The sequence below is a fragment of the Jaculus jaculus genome, chromosome 16, assembly GCF_020740685.1.
Source record: "Jaculus jaculus isolate mJacJac1 chromosome 16, mJacJac1.mat.Y.cur, whole genome shotgun sequence".
Taxonomy (NCBI): Eukaryota; Metazoa; Chordata; class Mammalia; order Rodentia; family Dipodidae; genus Jaculus; species Jaculus jaculus.
In genome coordinates, this window is record NC_059117.1 from 34,535,752 (window position 1) to 34,556,925 (window position 21,174).

The 21,174-nt window shown below is 44.1% G+C and overlaps 1 protein-coding gene across 1 annotated transcript in view; it reads left to right on the forward strand.

The window, feature by feature from the left end:
- The window catches only part of LOC101608958 (dynein axonemal heavy chain 11), a 165,579-nt gene that overhangs the window by 60,752 nt on the left and 83,653 nt on the right, over positions 1-21,174 (forward strand). The window contains exons 18-22 of the mRNA XM_045135855.1: positions 6,309-6,422; positions 8,617-8,760; positions 9,375-9,557; positions 11,522-11,623; positions 19,050-19,184. Coding sequence (XP_044991790.1) covers positions 6,309-6,422; positions 8,617-8,760; positions 9,375-9,557; positions 11,522-11,623; positions 19,050-19,184 — 678 coding nt within the window. The remainder of the gene's footprint in view (positions 1-6,308; positions 6,423-8,616; positions 8,761-9,374; positions 9,558-11,521; positions 11,624-19,049; positions 19,185-21,174) is intronic.

Here is a 21,174-nt window from a genome sequence, read left to right on the forward strand (position 1 = left end):
AAATTTTGCATTTTAATAATTGAACTTGAGTTTATTATTAAGTCCTAAGCTAAATTTGTTCTTTCTGACTGGATTGAGGCCCTGGCATTCTGTATTAGTTTTATTGCAGGGGACAATTACCTTAAAATTACACAGGCGCTGCTTTCTTTGTACTCACGTTCTCAGCAACTCTGAAATAAATACAACTTTCACCATCTTGCCAAAATGTCAGCTTCAAATGGAAGATGGTTTTTGTATATCTTATTTCCCAGAAGAAAGAACATAGGAACCACAGATACTTGATGCGATATTGACATCAAGTTGAGGGAGGGTTGTGGAGAGATGCAAGGCTGAGGGCCTGAGACTGCCCAAGCTCAAATCCCGTGTAAAACAACTGGGTTTGACTAGGCATCTGCAACCTCGGCCCAAGACCCGAGGCTCTCAGAGCCCCGCAAGCTCCAGGACTGGGAAGAAAGGAGCCTCTGGCTCAAAACCAAGATCAAGTGGGAGAGCAGTGGAGGGGTTCACCCAGCATTCCACTCTGGCTTCCACACGGGAGCAAACAGCAAGCCTATGAGCCACTGAAAGGATATGGACACACGCATACACCACACACATGTGCACACACATGTGCACACAAGCAAAAAAAAATAAAGGAATGTGTATGTGTGGTATAAAAAATTTTAAAGAAAGATTATAATCAGGGTCTACTTAATTTCAAAACATAAAATTAGATGGCTTAGCGGTTAAGCATTTGCCTGTGACGCCTAAGGACCCCGGTTCGAGGCTCGATTCCCCAGGACCCACTTTAGCCAAATGCACAAGGGGGCGCACACATCTGGAGTTCGTTTGCAGTGGCTGGAGGCCCTGGCACACCCATTCTCTCTCTCTGCCTCTTTCTGTCTCTCTGTCACTCTCAAATAAATAAAAATAAACAAAACTAAATTTAAAAACATAAATTGGGTCTAGAGAGATGTCTCAGCAGTTAAGGTACTTGCCTGAAAATCCTAACAACCCGGGATCAATTCCCTGATTCCCATGTAAAGCCAGATGGACAAGGTGGTGCATGCGTCTGGAGTGCATTCTTTGCAGTGGCCAGAGGCCCTGGTGTGTCCATTCTCTCCCCTTGCCTTGTTCTTTTTCTTTCTCTCTCTGTCTCTCAGATAAATAAATAAAAATGCTTTTTAAAAACATCAAATTGCTCACACCCTTCCAACCATGAGTCAGTAAACTTCATGTCATGATCTGTACATTTTAGTATCCTAGGAAATATTTGAACTTTTCTAGTGTTAATGCTAACCATTCATATACAACCAATTTCTAATGTGTATTGAGTATGTTTTCTTTATCTTGAACAGCTAAAGATTCAAAAAATATGTTGAAAATCACAACCCATGTGATAATTGAAGTTCATGTTAAGGCACACAGATGTGACTGACACACAGTTCTGTTTTGGTAATGAAGGATTCCAGTGAGTGTCAGATAAGTGCAGTGTCTTTAAAAGTATATCATCATAATAAGTAACCAAGTTTCATACATTGTATGATTATCAGAAGCTAAGTCCACTCAAGGAATATATTTAAGGCATTAGACGAATGTGTGATGTTCTAGTAATCATTATTATTAGTAATAATTATTAACCTATTGCCACAGGTACCTTTTGGTGATCTTAAAATATAACAGAGATTTTGGAGATATTTTCACACCTTAGCTTGTAAATTTCCAAGGTAAAATTACCCTCATGAAGGAGGTCAAATGTTTTAGCAAATTAGAACTCATCTGATAGGTTATTTCATCAAATTCTTCAGACAAGAAAAAGATACATACTAGTTTTTATACCTAATATACATGAAGAAGTGAAAATAATACTTATATTTTGTCAGTGAAGCTTAATTGTATCATAAGTGTCAATCGAGCATGTGTGTGTGTGTGTGTGTGTGTGTATACATGTGCACATTTTTCTAAAAAAATTATTTTAGGTTTGTTGGCCAGGTACTATTCTAGGCTCCTGGAGATATGTGACAATCAAAGTATCCTCATGTAGTTTACATCACAATGGGAAAGATTGACAGGGTTCAAGTAACACATTGAGAAATAAGATATTTTGGGTAAGTGATAAATGCTGTGATGAAAAACAAGTAGATTGATGGAAAGAATGATATTAAATTGGGTGATTGTGCAAAGAAGGGCTGTCTGTAATTAAACTGTGTGAGGTTGAGAAATTAACACTTGAGTGCATGCTGTGGGCTCACATGGGTCTTACATTCAGCAACATGCTGGATACTGTGTGGTTAGTCAAGGAGGTAAATACAGACTCTTCTTGATCCTGTGGAATTGGCTCCCTGGGCTGGCTGCAGGAGTAGTAATTAAAAAAGCAATGCTGTGTCGCTCACAGAGTGCATCGCCACACTTTACAGTGACTAAACAAGTGTTTAGAGTTTTATGAGGTTAGAGATTGCCTCGCTGTGCAACTTGACAACCCATGTAGAAGGGAAGGCTGAAATTGTTGCTTCTAATGTATAAAATATTCAAGAGCTATCCATGCCACTTTCACTGCTAGCAGTGACTTCAGGCAACACGCATTCCACAAATTTCTGCGAATTAGTGGGTCCATCTTTTGTTTTTAAATAGGGTCTTATGTGGCTGGCCTTGAATTTGCTAGATAGCTGAGAATGATGTTGAACTCCTGATCTTCCTGCTCTACCTGCCCAGTGCTGGGATTACAGGATGACAGCCTGACTTTTTTCATCTTTAAAAATATTTTATGTATTTATATATTTATTTTTTTAGAGGGAAAGAGAGAGAGAGAATGGGTGTACCAGGACCTCATGCCACTGCAAAGAACATACTCTTAGTTGCATGTGCCACCTTGGGCATCTGGCTTTATGTGGGCACTAGGGAATTGAACCCTATTCCTTTGGCTTTACAAGCAAGTGCCTTAACCACCGCTGAGCCAGCTCTCCAGCCCTTCTTCCATCATTTTCTTACCAGCTATAAGTTCTAAATTTCAAAGGGTCCTATGAGAACTTTCAAATTGATTTTGCCCTTGAGTGGAAAGATCTGCATGAGTAATACTCTAAGTTGTAGTGCTATCGTAATCTCTTTGCAAGCTGGAAGTCTTCCTTGATACTGGATAGATGCTGGTTTCATGTGCATTTCTTTTCACACTATGAGTGGGTCTCAGTTTGGCAGGCCATCAGGACTTTAATGCTGCCAGAACAGTGTGTTGGCTGCTGGGGCCACCATAATGTAGTATCACAGACTGAGCTCATGTTGCAGGCATATAGTCTCAGAGTTCCAGAAGCTGGTGTCTGAATCCAGGTGTCCACAGGTTTAATTTCTCCCGAGACCTCTCCTTGACTTTCAGATCATCACCTTCTGTCCTCACTGGGCCTTTTCTCTGTGACTATCCATCTCTGGTGACTCTCTTTTCTGAACTTCCTCCCTTCCTTCTCCTCTAAGGATACCAGTTAGCTTGGATTAGGACTCATTGTTTTAACAACTTCACCTCTGTTAAAGGACTGTCTCTGAAGCACTCACATTCTGAGGTACAGGTGTGAGGACTTCAACATAAGAATTCTGATTGAATGCAGTTCAGCTTTATGTGTGTGTGTATGTGTGTGTGCATATATATATGTATGTATATATATATATATATATGTGTGTGTGTGTGAAGAGAGAATGAGAGACGGGGAATGGGCACACCAGGGCATCTTGCCACTGCAAATGAACTCCAGATGCATGGACCACTTTATGCATCTGTATTATAGAGATACTGAAGAACTGAATTGGGCCATCAGGCTTTGTAAGCAAGTACCTGAGCCATCTCTCTAACCCAATTCAGCTATTGTGAGGAACCTCTAGGGTCTATGTAGTCCTCACAATATTTCATGGGAATTTTCAAGGAATGGTTGACTGATAGATAGCAGAAGATTTTTAGTGCACCCAAGGATTGGCCCATCTCCTGCTCTACCTAACAACCATGACAGAAAGTGTGCATGCCAGGCATCCATCGCCTCCTGTGCCTGACCCTTTTAGCCATTCAGCAGAGAAGTTGCATGCCGTGGCTTCCCAAGTCCAGGAGGTATGCAGAATTTATAGTAGTGTTTTATTGTTGCATTTTAGGGTGTAAGAAATATTGGGAATGAAAAATAAGCTCAGCAATCTAGAGTATTTTCTTCATTTATATTTGTGGGATTTTATTTATTGTATTTTCAAGATCGCCTTGTTTATTAAAAAAAAATACCCAAAGGCATAATATTCCATTAACAGTCAAGGACTCCAAAGAAGAATGGCTGCTCCCAGGCTCATGGTAATTGCATTTGAAAGAAAAATTCTTTAAGGTTTCTGTTAGTATTAAAAATCTATGATCCGAACTCCGGGGTAAAATGATTTTAAAATGTGCTGTTATAAATGGAGGGGAATGTCATTGATAGATCCACTCTCTCCTTGTGGAAGATAAATAATCCAGAGGCAGTAACTCTGTCGTATCCACTCTTCATTTGCGATGGTGTTCCCTGGCACACTGACCATCCGCTGTTCTCAGAATAGTTCTCTCCTGGCAGGGTTCTGAGGGCTGTGGCTTTGGAGTACTTCTCAGTAAGCGTGCAGAGTTTTCTTATTTACACTAACAGTAGCTGTGTGTGTGTTAGCAGGAGACCACATCTCTACCCCGAACCAATTATGTTCATGAAAGGTGCAGTACACAGCGCAATAATGGTTAATCAGGAGCAGGGTAATTATCGCTAATAAAGCTGCAGTAGACAACATAATTTGTTGTGAGCAGTGTTTAATTTTATGGTATGGTTAAACCTGTTCGTTCCCAACACATCTGAAGAAACGCACTTTTGTTCCCATTTTATATCCCACAATCACCACCGCCTCACGACCCTCCCCCCACAGAGGACGAGATCCTAGTGCCCAGTGCCACCACTTTGAAACCCAATCCTCTGCTGAAATTGAAGAATTCACACTTATTAGCCATTCAAATTCTATAGAATCCTGAGAGGAGAAGGATACACCCCCAGCCTCTCCTGCTGGTTTTGTTCACGTTTACCAGCATGGCTTCCCTCTATATAGATGGCATAGGTTTGATTTGGGGGTCCTGATGCAGTGTCCTGTTGGGCCTAGCAGGAGGACACAGAGCAGGAGAGTGGGCGTCAGTGTCTCCGTTCCATTACCACAGCGGATCCTGTGCATACATTGATGACTTCCTACCAGGTCGTTGGAGACAACACCATAAATTTTTTTAAATATATTTTATTTATTTATTTGAGAAAATGGGGGAGAGAGAGAATGGACATGCCAGGACCTCCAGCCACTGCAGACAAACTCCAGATACATGTGCTCCCTATGCATCTGGCTTATGTGGGTTCTGGAGAGTCCAACTGGGGTCCTTTGGCTTTGTAGGCAAACACCGTTAGGTTAATGCTAAGCCACCTCTCAAGACCCCACCATAAAATTTTATATATAAAAGTTCTTGGGCTGGTGGGGGGATGACTCACAAGCATGAGGACTTGAGCTCAATCTCCAGAACCCACATTAAATGCCAGGCATGGTGGCATATTCCAGTAATCCCGGCACTGGGGAGACAGAGCCAGGAGGGTCCCTTGGGCTCATGGCGAGCCTGATGAGTGAGCTACAGGCCCATAAGAGGCCCTGCCTCCAAAAAGGTAAAGATGGCCTAAGAAATGACACCCAAGGTTGACCTCCACGCACATGCATACACATGTGCATCTATATGCACATGAACACATGCAAAAAAATCTGTGGTGAAACATGTAACCTGTGACCACGGACTAGAATATTTCCTGCCCTGAGCAAGACAGCTTTGCATAGGTTCCTATAGGAACAGCAGCAAGCCTTCTAAGCAAGGGTTAGTAATACTTAGACAAAATTGTAGCAAGAATATCCTATAGTCTAGATCCCTGGGCCAGCCTGAATTTTCTTTTGTTAAAGAAAAGAACACTCAGGTTAGGGACGTTCTGAAAAAAACGGACATTGAAGAAAGGAATGGCTCCTTAATCGTGTTATTGTTAGATGGCCCTTATAATTGAATGGGTCAAAGCTCTTTCTTGGAGCACTTTGATATTCGAATGCATTTGGTTCGGGATCTGTCATTGTGTATCTTAAACATTTACAAAGCTCCTTATGTATACTGTGCTGATGCGAAATTCATCTTTCCAGCCTTTCAGTCTCCTCACCTGTTCAGTGCATCATGTAACACGGCGTGTGTGTATTGCTTAGTAGTTCGTGGGTGTCAGTCTGCACGTTGTGGCAGGGATCTCAGAGATAACTTTGGAGGGGCTTTGCTTTTCCTGTCTCGTTAGGTGGCCGCCATTCAGGCCGAAGCATGCCAGAAACAGAGAGAATGCGAAGCTGACCTCCTGAAGGCCGAGCCGGCGCTGGCGGCTGCTACGGCTGCTCTCAACACACTCAACAGGGTAATGATGACTTTCCTGACTTGGCGTGTTCCTCAAAATAGTCAAAAGTTAAGATGTAAATCACTGGACAGAAAGGATACCTCATATAGTCTCCAAGCTTTGTGGAAGGGAAGAAAAGTATCACAGTTGAACAAACCTTTGAGGCCATCATCATAATTCTACCTCTTTTCCCATGAGGAGTATCCTGCCACACCTTAGTGTCTGTGGTCTTGTGAAGGCAATTTGATGGTTAGCAATTGCCAAAGCCATGTTTTAAAAAATATTATGTGTTGCTTTAAGAAATAGGTAAGGGAGGTCTGGAGAGATAGCTTAGCAGTTAAGGTGCTTGCCTACAAAGCCAAAGGACCCAGCTTCGATCCCCCAGGACCCATATAAGTCAGATGCACAAGGGGGCGCACACTGGAGTTCATTTGCAGCGACTGGAGTCCCTGATGCACCCATTCTTGCTTTCTCTCCCTGCCTATTTTCTCTCTCTCAAATAAGTAAATAAAAGTATTAAAAAGAAGACATAAGTAAAGGGATTATTACCCCTAGAACATCGACAGTGCCATAAAGATCCTATCTCTCATGGTAATAGCAATAGGAGCAAAGATCCCAAGATCACAATTGTTTCTCCCACATGGGGCTAGTCTAAGACCTGATTGAGCATTCAAATTCCCTTAAAAGAATTTGCATAATCCCCTGCTCACCTCAGGGTATAACACACAAAACTGTGGGCACTGTTCCTGTAAGAGCTCCTCACAGCTCACCTTCTTGTGGGGTTGTTCAGGCCTCTGGGGGGCTCTCAGGAGATGTCCATGCTTGAGCGTCTTAAGGTGACACACTAAAGAGTAAAGGGACGGAGATTTTCACAGCTCTTCAGAGAAATACTATTCCTTTCCTGAGTAGTTTTTGAAAAAAATAATTTTAATCATGAGCAAAGAATTATGAGAGTTTATGATATTATCATAAAACTAAAAAGTAATAAGGGATGTAAATATACCATGATTGGAGATTATTACACACTTGAATTATTTTACTGCCACTAAATACTGACTGGAGACTTAGAAAATACTTGTAGTGAGCAAATACAGCAGGCTGTAAAATAGAACATACGATGAATTTTTTTCAGAAGAACATACATGTGCATGGAAAAAAATTCAGAATAATAAAAGGAACTGATGACTCCTGACATATGGGATGCTTGAATGTCTTCTATTTTTCCCTAAACTTGTTCATTTTTCTGAATATATTGTTCTTCACTCAAATCAAATAAATCAGTCCCCCAAAACCCAGAACCAGGTGTATCTGTAAGTGATGGAAAAAAATTATGGTTAGCTGCCTCTCAACAATCATCAGCATGCTTAAAGAATTTGTTTCTGCTTCTGCTCTTCTAACCTTTCCATCCTTTGTGTCACTACCAAATAGGTAAATAAATAGCTTTTAGTAGGGAGCAGAATTGCATATAATACTTGATTAGATTTTATAAGCAAAAGCGTATGATGTAGCTCATAAGATACGACAGGAAATAGGTGGTGGCTTGGTTTTATTCTAAATCACATATTATGGAACTCCATGTAATTCCTCCATTACCACTCCTGCCCAGGGCTTGTGCCCTGGCTCTAGTTATACTTTGACCATTAATTCCACTGTTCGGTAAACCAGTGGTCTGCACCGAGGGGATTAACCAATAGGGTAGAAGGTTGAGCCTCCACGGACCCCTTCCAAATGAGATGCGCTATAGGGAGGGTGCTTTGTGCTTGTGCATGGAAACAGATGGACAGAACTGAAAAGACACTGAGCTAAGGAATTATGTTCATAGGAGGGCTGTGTGAAGATGTAAGCACATTGCATAGTGGGATAGAATCCACAAAAACTTTACAAACTATGTGGATACACAGGTTCCTGGCCTTCATAAGCAGGGCTCTGTAGAGCTAGCTGGTAAACCAGATGGATAGTTTTTCTTGAGTTCCACAAAATAACATGGGATGTTTCCAGCCAGAGTATTGGAAAAATGCTCAGCAAAGACTGAGCCCCATGGGAATCCCAAGGTACAGTCCCCTGCTGACAAGGAACTGTCGTACTGAGACTGATGGGAGATACTGAGGTGGGGTGGGGGGGGTGGGTCTGCTGAAGACCAGCCTGGCACCTTGGCCCCACCCACCCCTACCCTGCGCTCTTCTGACCCTGCGTATGTGCACGTTCTTTTCTGCAGGTGAACCTCACAGAGCTGAAAACCTTTCCCAACCCCCCAAATGCTGTCACCAATGTCACTGCAGCTGTAATGGTCCTTCTTGCTCCCCGGGGCAGAGTGCCAAAAGACCGGAGTTGGAAAGCGGCTAAAATCTTCATGGGAAAGGTATCAGGTCCCAGCAGCTCCCAGGGTCGTCTTCCCACATCCATGCTTGCAGAGAAAGATGCTTAAGTCCAAAGAAACCAGCTCCACAGTGGCTGACTGTACCCTGCTACTGTTCTGTAGACTCACAGCTTTTGCTGGCCAAGTTGGAGGTTAGCTCGGGGTGTGGCCTACCTAAGTCAATGCCAGCAGCAGGTGGAAGCTTGCTAATTATTTGCAAAACTGTGAAAGCAGTTAAGTGTAGGAGGGAGAAAATTACATGGATTTCTTAGGCTGGAAAAAAAAAAATCTGTGACTAATACACAGGAAGGTGAAGCAGAGGGGCTTGTGGGTATGTGTTTTTGCCTTTTCTTTGCTGCCTTTCTTTTCTTCAAAATGTGAATACCTCCTGTGCTGGGACTGAATATTTTCCCCTAGGTTAGAAGAGGTTTTAAAAGTGTCCATTGCTAATGCTAACTTCACACTATAAAGACTGAAAAAGTCAAACAGTGGGATAACTGCGGCTTGCCAATTTTGCCTTTGTAATGTGAGTCCTAAAAGCTGATTTTAACTTTTGATCTTGGAATTTTCTCTGCAGCCAAAATGGGCTCATTGCACTAAGTCCTTTTGCTTTGCAGGTTGATGACTTTTTGCAAGCATTAATTAACTACGACAAAGAGCACATTCCAGAGAACTGTCTAAAAGTGGTGAATGAACAGTATTTGAAAGACCCAGAATTCAATCCAAACCTGATTAGGACCAAATCTTTTGCAGCCGCTGGTCTGTGTGCCTGGGTCACCAACATCATCAAATTCTATGAGGTATCTGTCCGAAAGTCCTAGGACAAAAAAAAAAAAAAGTAAAATAATGAGCGGTTTAATTTTCTAAAGGAGGCTATACATTTAAGAAAATGAGATAGAAATGTGTCAGAGTTAACAGAATTCCAAACAGAAAGGTTCTTAAAATGTTGGAGGCTACTTTCTTTTTGTTAAGGGTGTGGTGATTAGCTACTTTAGTTCAAAGAACATCAATTAATTTGGCTTAATTAAATGAAAACTTGTTTGTGCATATAAAACATATTTACAGTAAAATATTTGTTTTATGTTGACTTGAAAAATCTGCAAGTCTAAATTCATATTGAATTGAAAGAAACCCTGCTCTTACTGTAGGAATTTTTTTTTATAGACATAGTAAAATGTGAAAATAACCCTTTCTTTGCTTTAAGGGTTCTGAGCTGAATTTGTACTTGGGGGCAGTGGAAAGGTAATCATTTCACACAGTCATTTATTTATTACCTACCAGTTGTGTCTCAAGCACTTGGCATAGTACCAGATACAAATGGGAACAATGTGTGGCCCATGGCAGAAGAACTGTACCATTTCTGTGTTGGAGACTTAGGTGCCAGGTACAGAATTACAGAGAAAACGTCCATCAGACAGTGGCATTCCCCAAATGATTGTTATAAGATGTGGTATCTTTCCCACTGCGGAGCCCACAGAAACAGGAATTTCTCCCTAGTGAACACCTTCATCTAGCAAGACAGATGGCAGAGGAAGTGGACCCAAGGCTCGTGTGTAACTGGTACCATGAGTGGGGTGTGATGGCTAATATTGTTAATTGGATAGGCTCTAGAATCACGTAGGAGATAAATCCCTGGGCATATTTGTGAAGGAGTTTCTAGATTAGGTTCACTGAGATGGGATGGGCTATCTTAGGACTGTCTAAAAAGAGGAAAGCAAGCCAGGTATGGTGACACACTCCTTTAATCCCAGCACTCAGGAGTCAGAGGTAGGTAGATCTCTATGAATTCAAGGCCACCCTGAGACTACATACTAAATTCAAGGTCAGCCTGGACTAGGAGTGAGATACTACCTCAAAAAAAGGTGGGGCTGGAGAGATGGCTTAGCAGTTAAGACTTGCCTATGAAGCCTAAGGAGCCCGGTTTGAGGCTCAATTTCCCCCAGGACCCACATTAGCCAGATGCACAAGGAGGCACATGCATCTAGAGTTCCTTTGTAGTGGCTGGAGGCCCTGGTGTGCCCATTCTCATTCTCTCTCTCTGTCAATCTCAAATAAATAAATAAATAGCTCCTGCCAACATGCCTTCCGTGCCATGTGGACTGTATCCCATCAAACTGTAATCTGAAATAAATCCTTCACCGACACAGGGGACAGAGGGATGTAGGGCTAGACCATGACCACTCTGTGTTTTTTCAGTAAAATAGGAAATAACATTTCTTCATCCTTTCTCTCTTGCTACCAGGGAGAAACTAATCCACTCTCCAGCCACCCATTGAAACAGCGCCTGCCTGAGGTAGTCAGGAACTTAGAAAAGCAAGTTAGTTTGTGGTTAATACGGTGTGAGGAAGCCTTGCACTTGCCCTCCCCGTGTTCAGAGAATTTCTCCACACTTCCTTTCTGCCTCTCAGGCTAGACCTCACCTCTCCCACAGTTGCATAGTTCCTGCCTACCACACACACTTCACATTGAGGATATCGCCACATTTTATGACAAACTGACTTGAGTATCTTAATGGTGCTTGGCCTATACAACCTTACTCAAGTCCTTGTAACTCTGAGGTCCAGGAGAAATGCGGACCAGAGACACAGAAATCATGCTGTGATTTGGTCTGCTCTTCCTCGGATGGTGTATGGCCAAGAAGCAAACAGCAGTTTGCTCCATGGATTAGATACTCCGCATGAACAGCACCAGCCTGCGTGGGGCTGGACGAATGCCCTCTTTGCAGCCACATTGCCCTCTGAATAAACCACCTGGTGCTTTTCAGGTCTACTGTGACGTGGAGCCAAAACGCCAGGCACTGGCCCAAACAAACTTGGACCTGGCTGCAGCCACAGAAAAGCTAGAAGCTATCAGGAAGAAACTTCTGGTGAGTATCATCGAGAACACCCAGGTTCCCAAGAGTGGTGCCCCCTCCAGCTTTAGATGCCCACTGCAGACAGGACCACGTCTGAGCTCCACCAAAGAGAAAGCAGCTCACCCTCCCGCTCTCTTATGTCCTCGATGCATGGACATTCCTTATCAGCTGCAAGCCAGACTCTTGCTAGTGCTCACGATTTCTATGCAGAAAAATAAAGTACAGTCTGGTAGAGGGAACAGGGTGGCCCATGCAACTGAAATCAAAGTGCCTAAGGTCAGAATGAACAATCTACATTCTGGCTTTACTATTCACTGTCATTAACCTCTCTGGACCTCTCTTTGCTCAACTGTGAAATGGATACACAGTGAATATCCCTATTTCAAAATACAACACTTTTTTTTTTTTTTTTTTTTTGGTGCCAGCATGATACCTAAAGCGTTTTAGATTTCGGAGCATTTGGGATACTGTAGATTTAGATTATGAATGCTCAAGTCAGTATGCACTATACAGATATTATAAGATCTGAGAAAGTCTCAAATCTGAAACATTTCTCGTCCTGAGCATTTTGGGTAAAGAATGCTCAACATGTATAAAAGCATCCATTTCTTATGTTGAATTGTGACGACTGAGTAATTTGGTTTAATTCACATGAGGAATGACGCCAGGTAAGTGCTTGGAGAATTTCAGCCATGAATAGTGTCGTCACGACCAGCTGTACACACATACCAGCTGATTTTCCGGTCAGTGTTCTGCGTGTACACCTCAGTATTGAGCACAGCCGGAGCACTGAGCCAGGATCGGAGTGCTAGGAAGCTGTACTTGACAGCTGCTCAGCATTGCTGTGATGATTAGAGGAAGACAGGCAATCGTGGCAGAGCTTCTGGGAGTGAGGGAAAGAGCGGTGGCATTCTGGAAGAGTCACAGTCATCCCGCGCTAAGAGGAAGGTTAGGGGTAATAGGAAGGAATGAAAGGCCCTGGAACAGGTGAACAATCGTAGCTTTTCGTGCTACATAAGTTAGATTTGATCTCACTGGTGGAGTAAGATAGATCTGAGATGGGAAAAGATTTTAATAAGCTTAATGACACACTCACGTGGTTTCTCAGCACCTGGATAGAAACTGGAAGGAAAAATGTTGAGCGATGGAAAAGGTCTGCAGAGGGCTTCGGGAGGACCTCAGCTGGAGCAGCAGATGAGGGAGAGGTCCAAAGCGGATTCACATCGGGCTGGTGGGCAAGGAGAACCAGAAGAGGGAGGAAGGGATGCCAGGGCAATGTGGTGGCTGGCAGGGCAGTATGAAGAAGAAATCCTAGGGCCTTCATTCTCTGTCAAGTAGCCATGAAAGCAAAAGCCTCTGAGGCAGACACATACACATTGGCTTGCAGACACCCACACTGTCCTCCATAAGGGAAAACAGCCACGTTTATCTATGGACATGCTCTCATTTGATCCATGCAGGTAGGGCTTTTAAAATATATTGTACTTTTATTTATTTATTTGAGAGAGAGAGTGAGTGAGAGAGAGGGTGGAGAGAATGGGTGTCCCAGGGCCTCCAGCCATTGCAATTGGGCTCCAGACACATGCACTACCTTGTACATCTGGCTCCTGGGGAATCAAACCAAGGTCCTTTGGTTTTACAAGCCAGTTCCTTAGCCACTAAGCCGTCCCTCCAGCCCCAGGTGGAGCTTTTAGCAGGAGTGCCCTTCTTCGTCTAGAGAAGTTGATCCAGGCTTCGTTAGTATGATTCCCTATCTTTGAATTTAACTGATGAGCAGGAGGAATAAACATAGCATTCCAGAGCTGGCGTCCAGATGAGAGCTCCAGCAAGCAGCGCCTGTTCTCCAGCCCCTCTGGACAACTCTGTGTGGCTCTCTGCCTTCCCTCCCCTCCTGAGGACCTGCCTTCTCCTAATGCATTCAGGCTCAAGGAGCTGATAAGGTTCCTGTCATTGCAGTCCAATGGGTCAGTGTGCAGCAGGCAGGAGATGCTTTGTAGCTTTCTTTGGGGAGCTTGGGTGTGAGGTACACATGCACACATGTGTGGAGGTCAGGGAGCAAAAGGTATTATTCCCAGGAACACTGAACATCCTTGTTGAAGCAGGGTCTCTCACTGGTGTGGCGCTCACCAGTTAGGCTACACTGGCTAGACAGTGAGGTCCAGAGACCCTCCTGTCTCTGCCTCCCCAGCTCTGGAATTACAAAAGCACACTGGCACAACTGTGTTTCCCCCCCTCCTCTGGAGAGTGAGCACAGGTCTTTATGCTTGTGAGGCAAGCACTTTACCAACTGAGTATCTCCCCAGTCCAGCACGTGAGTGCTGGGATTAAAGTGATGAGCCACTATGCCCTGCCTAGAGAATCTCTATTTCTAACAAGTTCCCAGATCTCACACACTGCTGCTGATCCAAGGAAATTCTATTGAGGAAAACTACCCAAAAGAGCCTGGATTTGGAGTTCCTCTATGGCCATCTTCAGGCCCAGTTTGTTTGAAAGACATGGTAGCCTTTTGTCCAGTGAGCATATGTGGTGGTTTGATTCAGGTGTCCCCCATAAATTTAGGTGTTTTGAATGCTAGGTTCCCAGCTGATGGAGATTTGGGAATTATCGCCTCCTGGAGTCAGTGTAATGTTGGGGGTGGACTTATTGGTGTTATAGCAAGCTTCCCCTTGCCAGTGTTTGGCACACACTCCTGTTCCTGTTGTCCACCTGATGTTTGCCAGGGGGTGATGTCCACCATCTGCTCATGCCATCGTTTTCCCCTGCCATCATGGAGCTTCCCCTTGAGTCTGTAAGCCAAAATAAACCCTTTTCCCCCCGCAAGCTGATCTTGGTTGGATGATGTCTGCCAGCAATGAGAACCTGAGTGCAATAGCATAGCAATGTTTTTCCTGTTCAGATTTTGCTATAAGGCCATCTTTTAGGATAGACCTAGAGACAAAGACTCAAAAGATTGCAGAGAAGACAATATACTGGTCTGGACAAAGGTCCATGACATCTCGGGTGCTGATGCCTGTCAGACAACCCCATGGTGCTAGGCAAAAAGGCAACAGGGGAATAAGATTATGAGGAAGGAAAGCCCAGGAGGGAGGAGAAATGAGAGGATAGAGTGCATGAAAGGTAACTAGAATTATAACATCATCTGGGCTCAAACTCTTTTTTCTCGTAGGCCACCAGATAGTAACTCTGCAAAGGACCCTTGTCCTTAGCATGCACAACCATGTGGTCCTGGGGACCTGTACCTGGAGTTCAGCCACATAGTAACTACCTTCTGGGAGAAGGGCCTCAATAGAAAAGGGACAGGAATGAGGGGATAAGAGAAGGTAATGAGGGGACTGTGATTATAAAACATTGTAGGCATGTATGAAAATTGTCAATAAATGTTTAAAAATAAAAATTGTTGTGCCTAGTTAGGTTAAAAAAAATAACTAGTTTTGGCAATCCATCCTCAGTAGGGGGTTGAGGGGTCTCATTTTTCCTCACGTCATTTCAGCGATGATGCACTTAGTTCTGAGGTGCATTAGTATGTGACGCTCTCTTTACATTGTGGGTGTCTGAAGCCAATTGGTATCAACTACCTTCAGTTATCTACACGTAATGGCATAATGTCCTAAAGACAGTTCTACAAAGAGAAAATCTTTACTTCATGGTTCATAGTCATGAACCAAGATGACATGGTCATCTTACTGAAGAAAACTCACAAGATGGTATTCAGAGCTGGAGTTGGAGAGAAAGGCTTCGGGAATGATTGGTGTGAAGCTCATGTGGGTATTGAGACTGTCCATTGGGAATGGGAGGAAAAAGCAGTGGTCCAAGGTGCACCTCAGGCCCCTGAAGTATAGAATCTGGGGCTTGTGTTGACCATGTAGCCACACTGGGCCTTTAGAACATAAGGCTTAAGCTAGACCCACTATGTCTGGGGCTGCAACTAAACAATTTGGCAAAAATGAGGAGGCAATTTTTTATTTTTATTTTTGTGGTTTTTCAAGGTAGGGACTCACTCTAGCTCAGGCTGACCTGGAATTCACTCTGTAGTCTCAGGGTGGCTTCGAACTCAGGGCAATTCTCCTACCTCTACCTCTTGAGTGCTGGGATTAAAGGCATGCTCCACCACGCCCAGCAAGGAGGCAATTTTTTTTTAAATATTTTTTTGTTCATTTTTTATTTATTTATTTGAGAGCAACAGACACAGAGAGAAAGACAGATAGACGGAGAGAGAGAGAATGGGCGTGCCAGGGCTTCCAGCCACTGCAAACGAACTCCAGACGCGTGCGCCCCCTTGTGCATCTGGCTAACATGGGACCTGGGGAACCGAGCCTCGAACTGAGGTTCTTAGGCTTCACAGGCAAGCGCTTAACCGCTAAGCCATCTCTCCAGCCCAGGAGACAATTTTTTTTTAATTTTTTTTTGGTTTATTTTTATTTATTTATTTGAGAGCAACAGAGAACAAGGCAGAGAGAGAGAGAGAGAGAGAGAGAGAGGGAGAGAGGGAGAGAGAGAGAATGGGCGCGCCAGGACTACCAGCCACTGCAAACGAACTCCAGATGCGTGCGCCCCCTTGTGCATCTGGCTAACGTGGGACCTGGGGAACCGAGCCTCGAACTGAGGTTCTTAGGCTTCACAGGCAAGCGCTTAACCGCTAAGCCATCTCTCCAGCCCAGGAGACAATTTTTTAATAGAGGCTCCTACAAGATCTTGAGGTAAGTTACCAAAATTGGAGGAGTGAGGTCAGCTTTGCAGGGCAGAAACCAAATCAATGACTCCTTGAATATATATCAGGAAGGGATTAAATTTTACTCTCATTTTATCATTTAATAATTACAAGGTATTATTATGATAAGAAGATGGTCAGTAATCACCTAGGATTTTTCCCTATGACATCTCTCTCAGTAATTCATTTATAAATAACCCCTTATCTTTTGGAGCTGCTTCCTTTAATAGAATTTCAGCAAACTCCATCACCCAGGTGACTTGGCTACTCATTCTTTTTTCCTTCTTTCCTTCCTTTCTCCCTTCCCTCCTTCCTTTCTCCCTTCCCGCCTTCCTTTCTCCCTTCCTTTCTCCCTTTCTTCCTTCCTTTCTCCCTTCCCTCCTTCCTTTCTCCCTTCCTTCCTTCCTTCCTTCCAGTCAGCACATTTCCAGAACAGTATGAAGCTTTCTGTTTGCCAGGACCTGAGGGCTGCTGGAAGAAAAACAAGACAGCAGCAGCAGTTGATTTAGATAAATTTAAGAAAAACACATTTATAAAAATGATCTTGGGCTGGGTGTGGTGGTGCACGCCTTTAATCCCAGCACTCCAGAGGCAGATGTAGGAGGATCTCCATGAGTTCAAGGCCACCCTGAGACTACATAGTGAATTCCAGGTCAGCCTGAGTTAAAGTGAGACCCTACATTGAGAAATAAACAAAGAAAAACCACGATCTTGGGCTGGTTGTACAGTTAGCTTCACATTGCTAGCAAAAGCACCCAAGTGAAAGCAGCTTGGTGGGAGGGAAGTGTTTATTTTGGCTTACAGACAAGAGGGGGAAACAATGGCATGAATAGAGGATGGACGTCAACTCCTAGTCAACATCAGGTGGACAACAGCAGCAGGAAGAGTGTGCCAAACACTAGCAAGGGGTAGTTGGCTATAACACCTAAGCCAGGCCCCAACAACACACCTCCTTCAAGGTTCCCAAATCACCACCATCTGGGTACCAAGCATTCAAAACACACAAGTTTATGGGAGACACCTGAATCAAGCCACCAAAGCTGGGCAGATGGCTCAGTCTGTGAAGTGTTTACCTCACAGGCCTGAGGACCTGAGTTTGATACCCAGAAACCACATAAAATTTGATGTGCACCTGTAATCTTAGTGCTGAGGATGCAAAAAAGGCAGATCCCTGGAACTCAATGGCAAGCCTCTGTTGCCCACTCAGCTTCAGGCCAATGAGAGACCCCTATCAAAAAGAGACAAATGGGCTGAAGAGATGGCTTAGCGGTTAAGGCATTTGCCTGCAAAGCCAAAGGATCCCGGTTCACCTCTGCAGGACCCATGTAAGCCAGATGCAAAAGGGGTTGCATGCATTCGGAGTTCGTTTGCAGTGGCTGGAGGCCCTGGTGTGCCCATTCTCTCTCTCCCTCCCTCTTTCTTTGAAATAAATAAACAGGTGAACATTGTGCCTGAGGAACTACATCTGAGGTTGTCCTCTTGACTGAACACACACATACACATGCACACACACTCACAGATGCACAAGGGTACCCATACACATATGAACAAGTATATACACAGACAATAGACACACATGCCAGTGATATTCATTGGTTAAAATTTTCACCACCATCTTTCCCATGAGGAAAAAATATCTATTATTAATGTGTCTGTGTAGATTAGAAACAATTAATTTTGTTCACAGGAAAGGTGATAATGATGCTCACAATGACCATGTGTTTTACTATGAACCACGAGGTTAAGATTTCCTGTTTGTAGAACTGTCTTTAGGACATGGCACATAGATAACTGAAGTTAGTTCACACCAACTGACTCAAACACCCACAACGTAAACAGAGCGTTGCATACTAATGCGACTCAGAACTGTGTGTCATCGCTGAAATGACATGAGGAAAAATGAGTACCCTCAAACCCCTACTGAGGATAGATTGCCAAAAGCTAGTATGTTTTAAACCTAGCTAAGCACAACAATCTTTAAGCATTTACTGACAATTTTCATACATGTCTACAATGTTTTGTAATCACAGTCCCTCATTACCTTCTCTTGTCCCCTTCTCCCTGTCCCTCTTCTACTGAAGCCCTTCTCCAAGAAGCTAGTTACTATGTGGCTGAACTCCAGGTATAGGTCCTCTTGGGCCACATGGCTCTGCATGCTAAGGACAAAGGTCCTTTGCAGCGTTACCATCTGGTGGCCTACGAGAATTAAGAGTTTGAGCCCAGGTGTCGCTATAATTCCAATTACCTTTCGTGTACTCTATCCTCTCATTTCTCCTCCCTCCTGGGCTTTCCTTCCTCATAATCTTATTCTTCCTGTTGCCCACCGCAGCACAGGGAGGACTCGGGAAGGCCACATCTCGGGAGCTCACTGGGCCACATGCAGGCAGCCAAGCCCCTCATTCTGTGCTCCCAAGCAGCTCTTACTCCTTCCGTCACCTTGGCAAGGGGTCTTGTGATCTTGCATGTTTCAGAAGCTTCCTGAGACTCTTGAATTCTTCAGCCTTGTTTGTTTCCTGAGGAAGAAGGGAAGAGCCACCGCAGACCATCAGAGAGTCCATGTGGACCCTGAGCATTTGCCTCTTCCTTTCTTCTCTAAAATATGTACGTAAAAGGGTAAAGAAGAGAAGCGGGAAGGCTCCACTTTCCTTCCAGTAACTGGTGTCCTACTGTGGCTGTAATGTTTCTGTCTGAACCAAAAACATCTCTAAAGTCAGCCGTGGATCTTACCAGGAACTGGACCAAAATCTGAGCAGACTGACCACTTCATTTGAAAAGGCAACTGCTGAGAAGGTCCGGTGTCAGGACGAGGTGAACCAGACCAACAAGACCATCGACCTCGCCAACCGACTCGTCGGCGAGCTTGAGGCAAGTGACCTTTCCTCCTCAGATTCTCACAGAAGTGTTCAAGCCAGCACCTTAGGATTTTATTATAACTAAATAAACAGAATAGATGCTATAAGAGGCAGTGTAACCATCCCTCAGATGGTGAGGCAAGACACCGAGGAAGGAGCGAGCAATCATAAAGCCAGGTGGGGTGCTGTGCACCCGGACCCCCAGCATTTGGCAGGTAGAAGCAGAAAGATCACTAGTTCAAAGTCACCCTTGGCTGCAAAGTAGGTTCAGGGTCAACTTGGCCTATAGGAGAACCCCCACCCTCAACTCCCATTCCCAAAAATGACCCATCATGTGCTCTTTAATATGGAGCTAGTAAACTCAATAACATCTGCATAGTTTCCAAGAAAAACAGGCTTGACGTAGTTTGTCAGAATTAGTTCTTTTCAAAGTGGGCGTGGTGGCACTCACCTTTAATCCCAGCCCTGGGGAGGCAGAGGTAGGATCACGGTCAGTTCAAGGCTGGTCTGAGAATACATAGTATATCCAGGCCAGCCTGGCCTAGAGGGAGACCCTTCCTGAAAAACATAAATAAATGCATAAGTTTTCTATCCACTCTGTGATAATAAAGTATGAGTAGATGATCTGTTCATATATTTTTTTGTTCCTTCCTCCTTCCCTCTCCCCCACTCTTTTTTTCCTTCCTTTTTTCATTATAAAATCCTTTGAAAAGTTTGTTTGTCACATGTTGAAGTGTTGCTAGGGGGAGCTGGAGAGGTAGCTCAGTTGGCAGAGCGCTTGCCTAGCATGCATGAAGCTCTGGATCCCGTCACCAGCACAGCACCCTGACATCCTGGTGGCGGCGGAGGAAGGAACATCTGAAGCTCAGGGTCATCCCTGGTGATGCAGTGAGTTTGAGATGAGCTTGAGCTACGTGAGACCCTATCTCAAACCACTTGCTAGGAGTGGCTGCTTCTCAGTGTTGATTCAGGTCATGAGTGAGATGCCCAGTCTCTCTTGCCCTTTGCTTCTCCACACTTAGCATGTGGGCATTGACCCTCACACATTCTGCCTCATGGCCCAACACGGCTTCAACATTTGTAGAAATCCATATCAGATGATTGTCCCTCCTTAAAATAATAACGGAAGCTTTCCTAGAAACCTTTCTGGAGACTCATACTAGATTGATAGTACACTGGCTCTACCTCAAAGGTCCGTTCAGAACCTCAGCTCTTCTCACCTGTTTCATCAGTCATGCCAGTCCATATCACTAGAAGTTACACCCCTCCCTCCACCAGTACCCACTGAGGCCCATTCCCCTCATTGAAGCTGGGTGCTTGTTTGGACACCAAGATCATCCATGTCTTGCTCCTGCCTCTCTGGGGACTAATCTTTTTGCTCAAAGTATAGTGCACAGACTTTATGGGACTTTATGTGATCTGGCCCCTGGATGGTTCCTTGTCCTCAACTCTGCCATCTTCTCTCTTGCTGAGCTTCCCCAGGTTTTCTTGCTCCTCCTCAGATAGCCTGTTGTTCTACAGTCTGTAGCCATTGATCTCTCTCTCCATGGGCCCCATTCTTCCCAACAAAATGGATTGCCGACTCTTCACTTCCTCGGGTTTCTGCCAATAGTTCATTTATCACATGATTTCTCTAGCCTTCATATATAAATTTTTGCCTTACACACACAGGTCTTTGACTCTTGTCCACTTACTTCTATTAAGGAATTTCTGGCCGGGCGTGGTGGCACACGCCATTAATCTCATACTTGGGAGGCAGAGGTAGGAGGATCACCATGAGTTTGAGGCCACCCTGAGACTCCATAATGAATTCTAAGTCAGCCTGGGCTACAGTGAAACCCTACCTCAAAAAAAAAAAAAAAGTAAGAAAGAAAGAAATTTCTGTAGTGCCTGTCACCACATGACACAGAGTTTGATACGTGCACATAAACACACATGAGGTGGTCCCCCCCCCCCCCCGCCAACTAAAATAAAAGCTTTTCAGGAGCAGAACCATGTCTGTT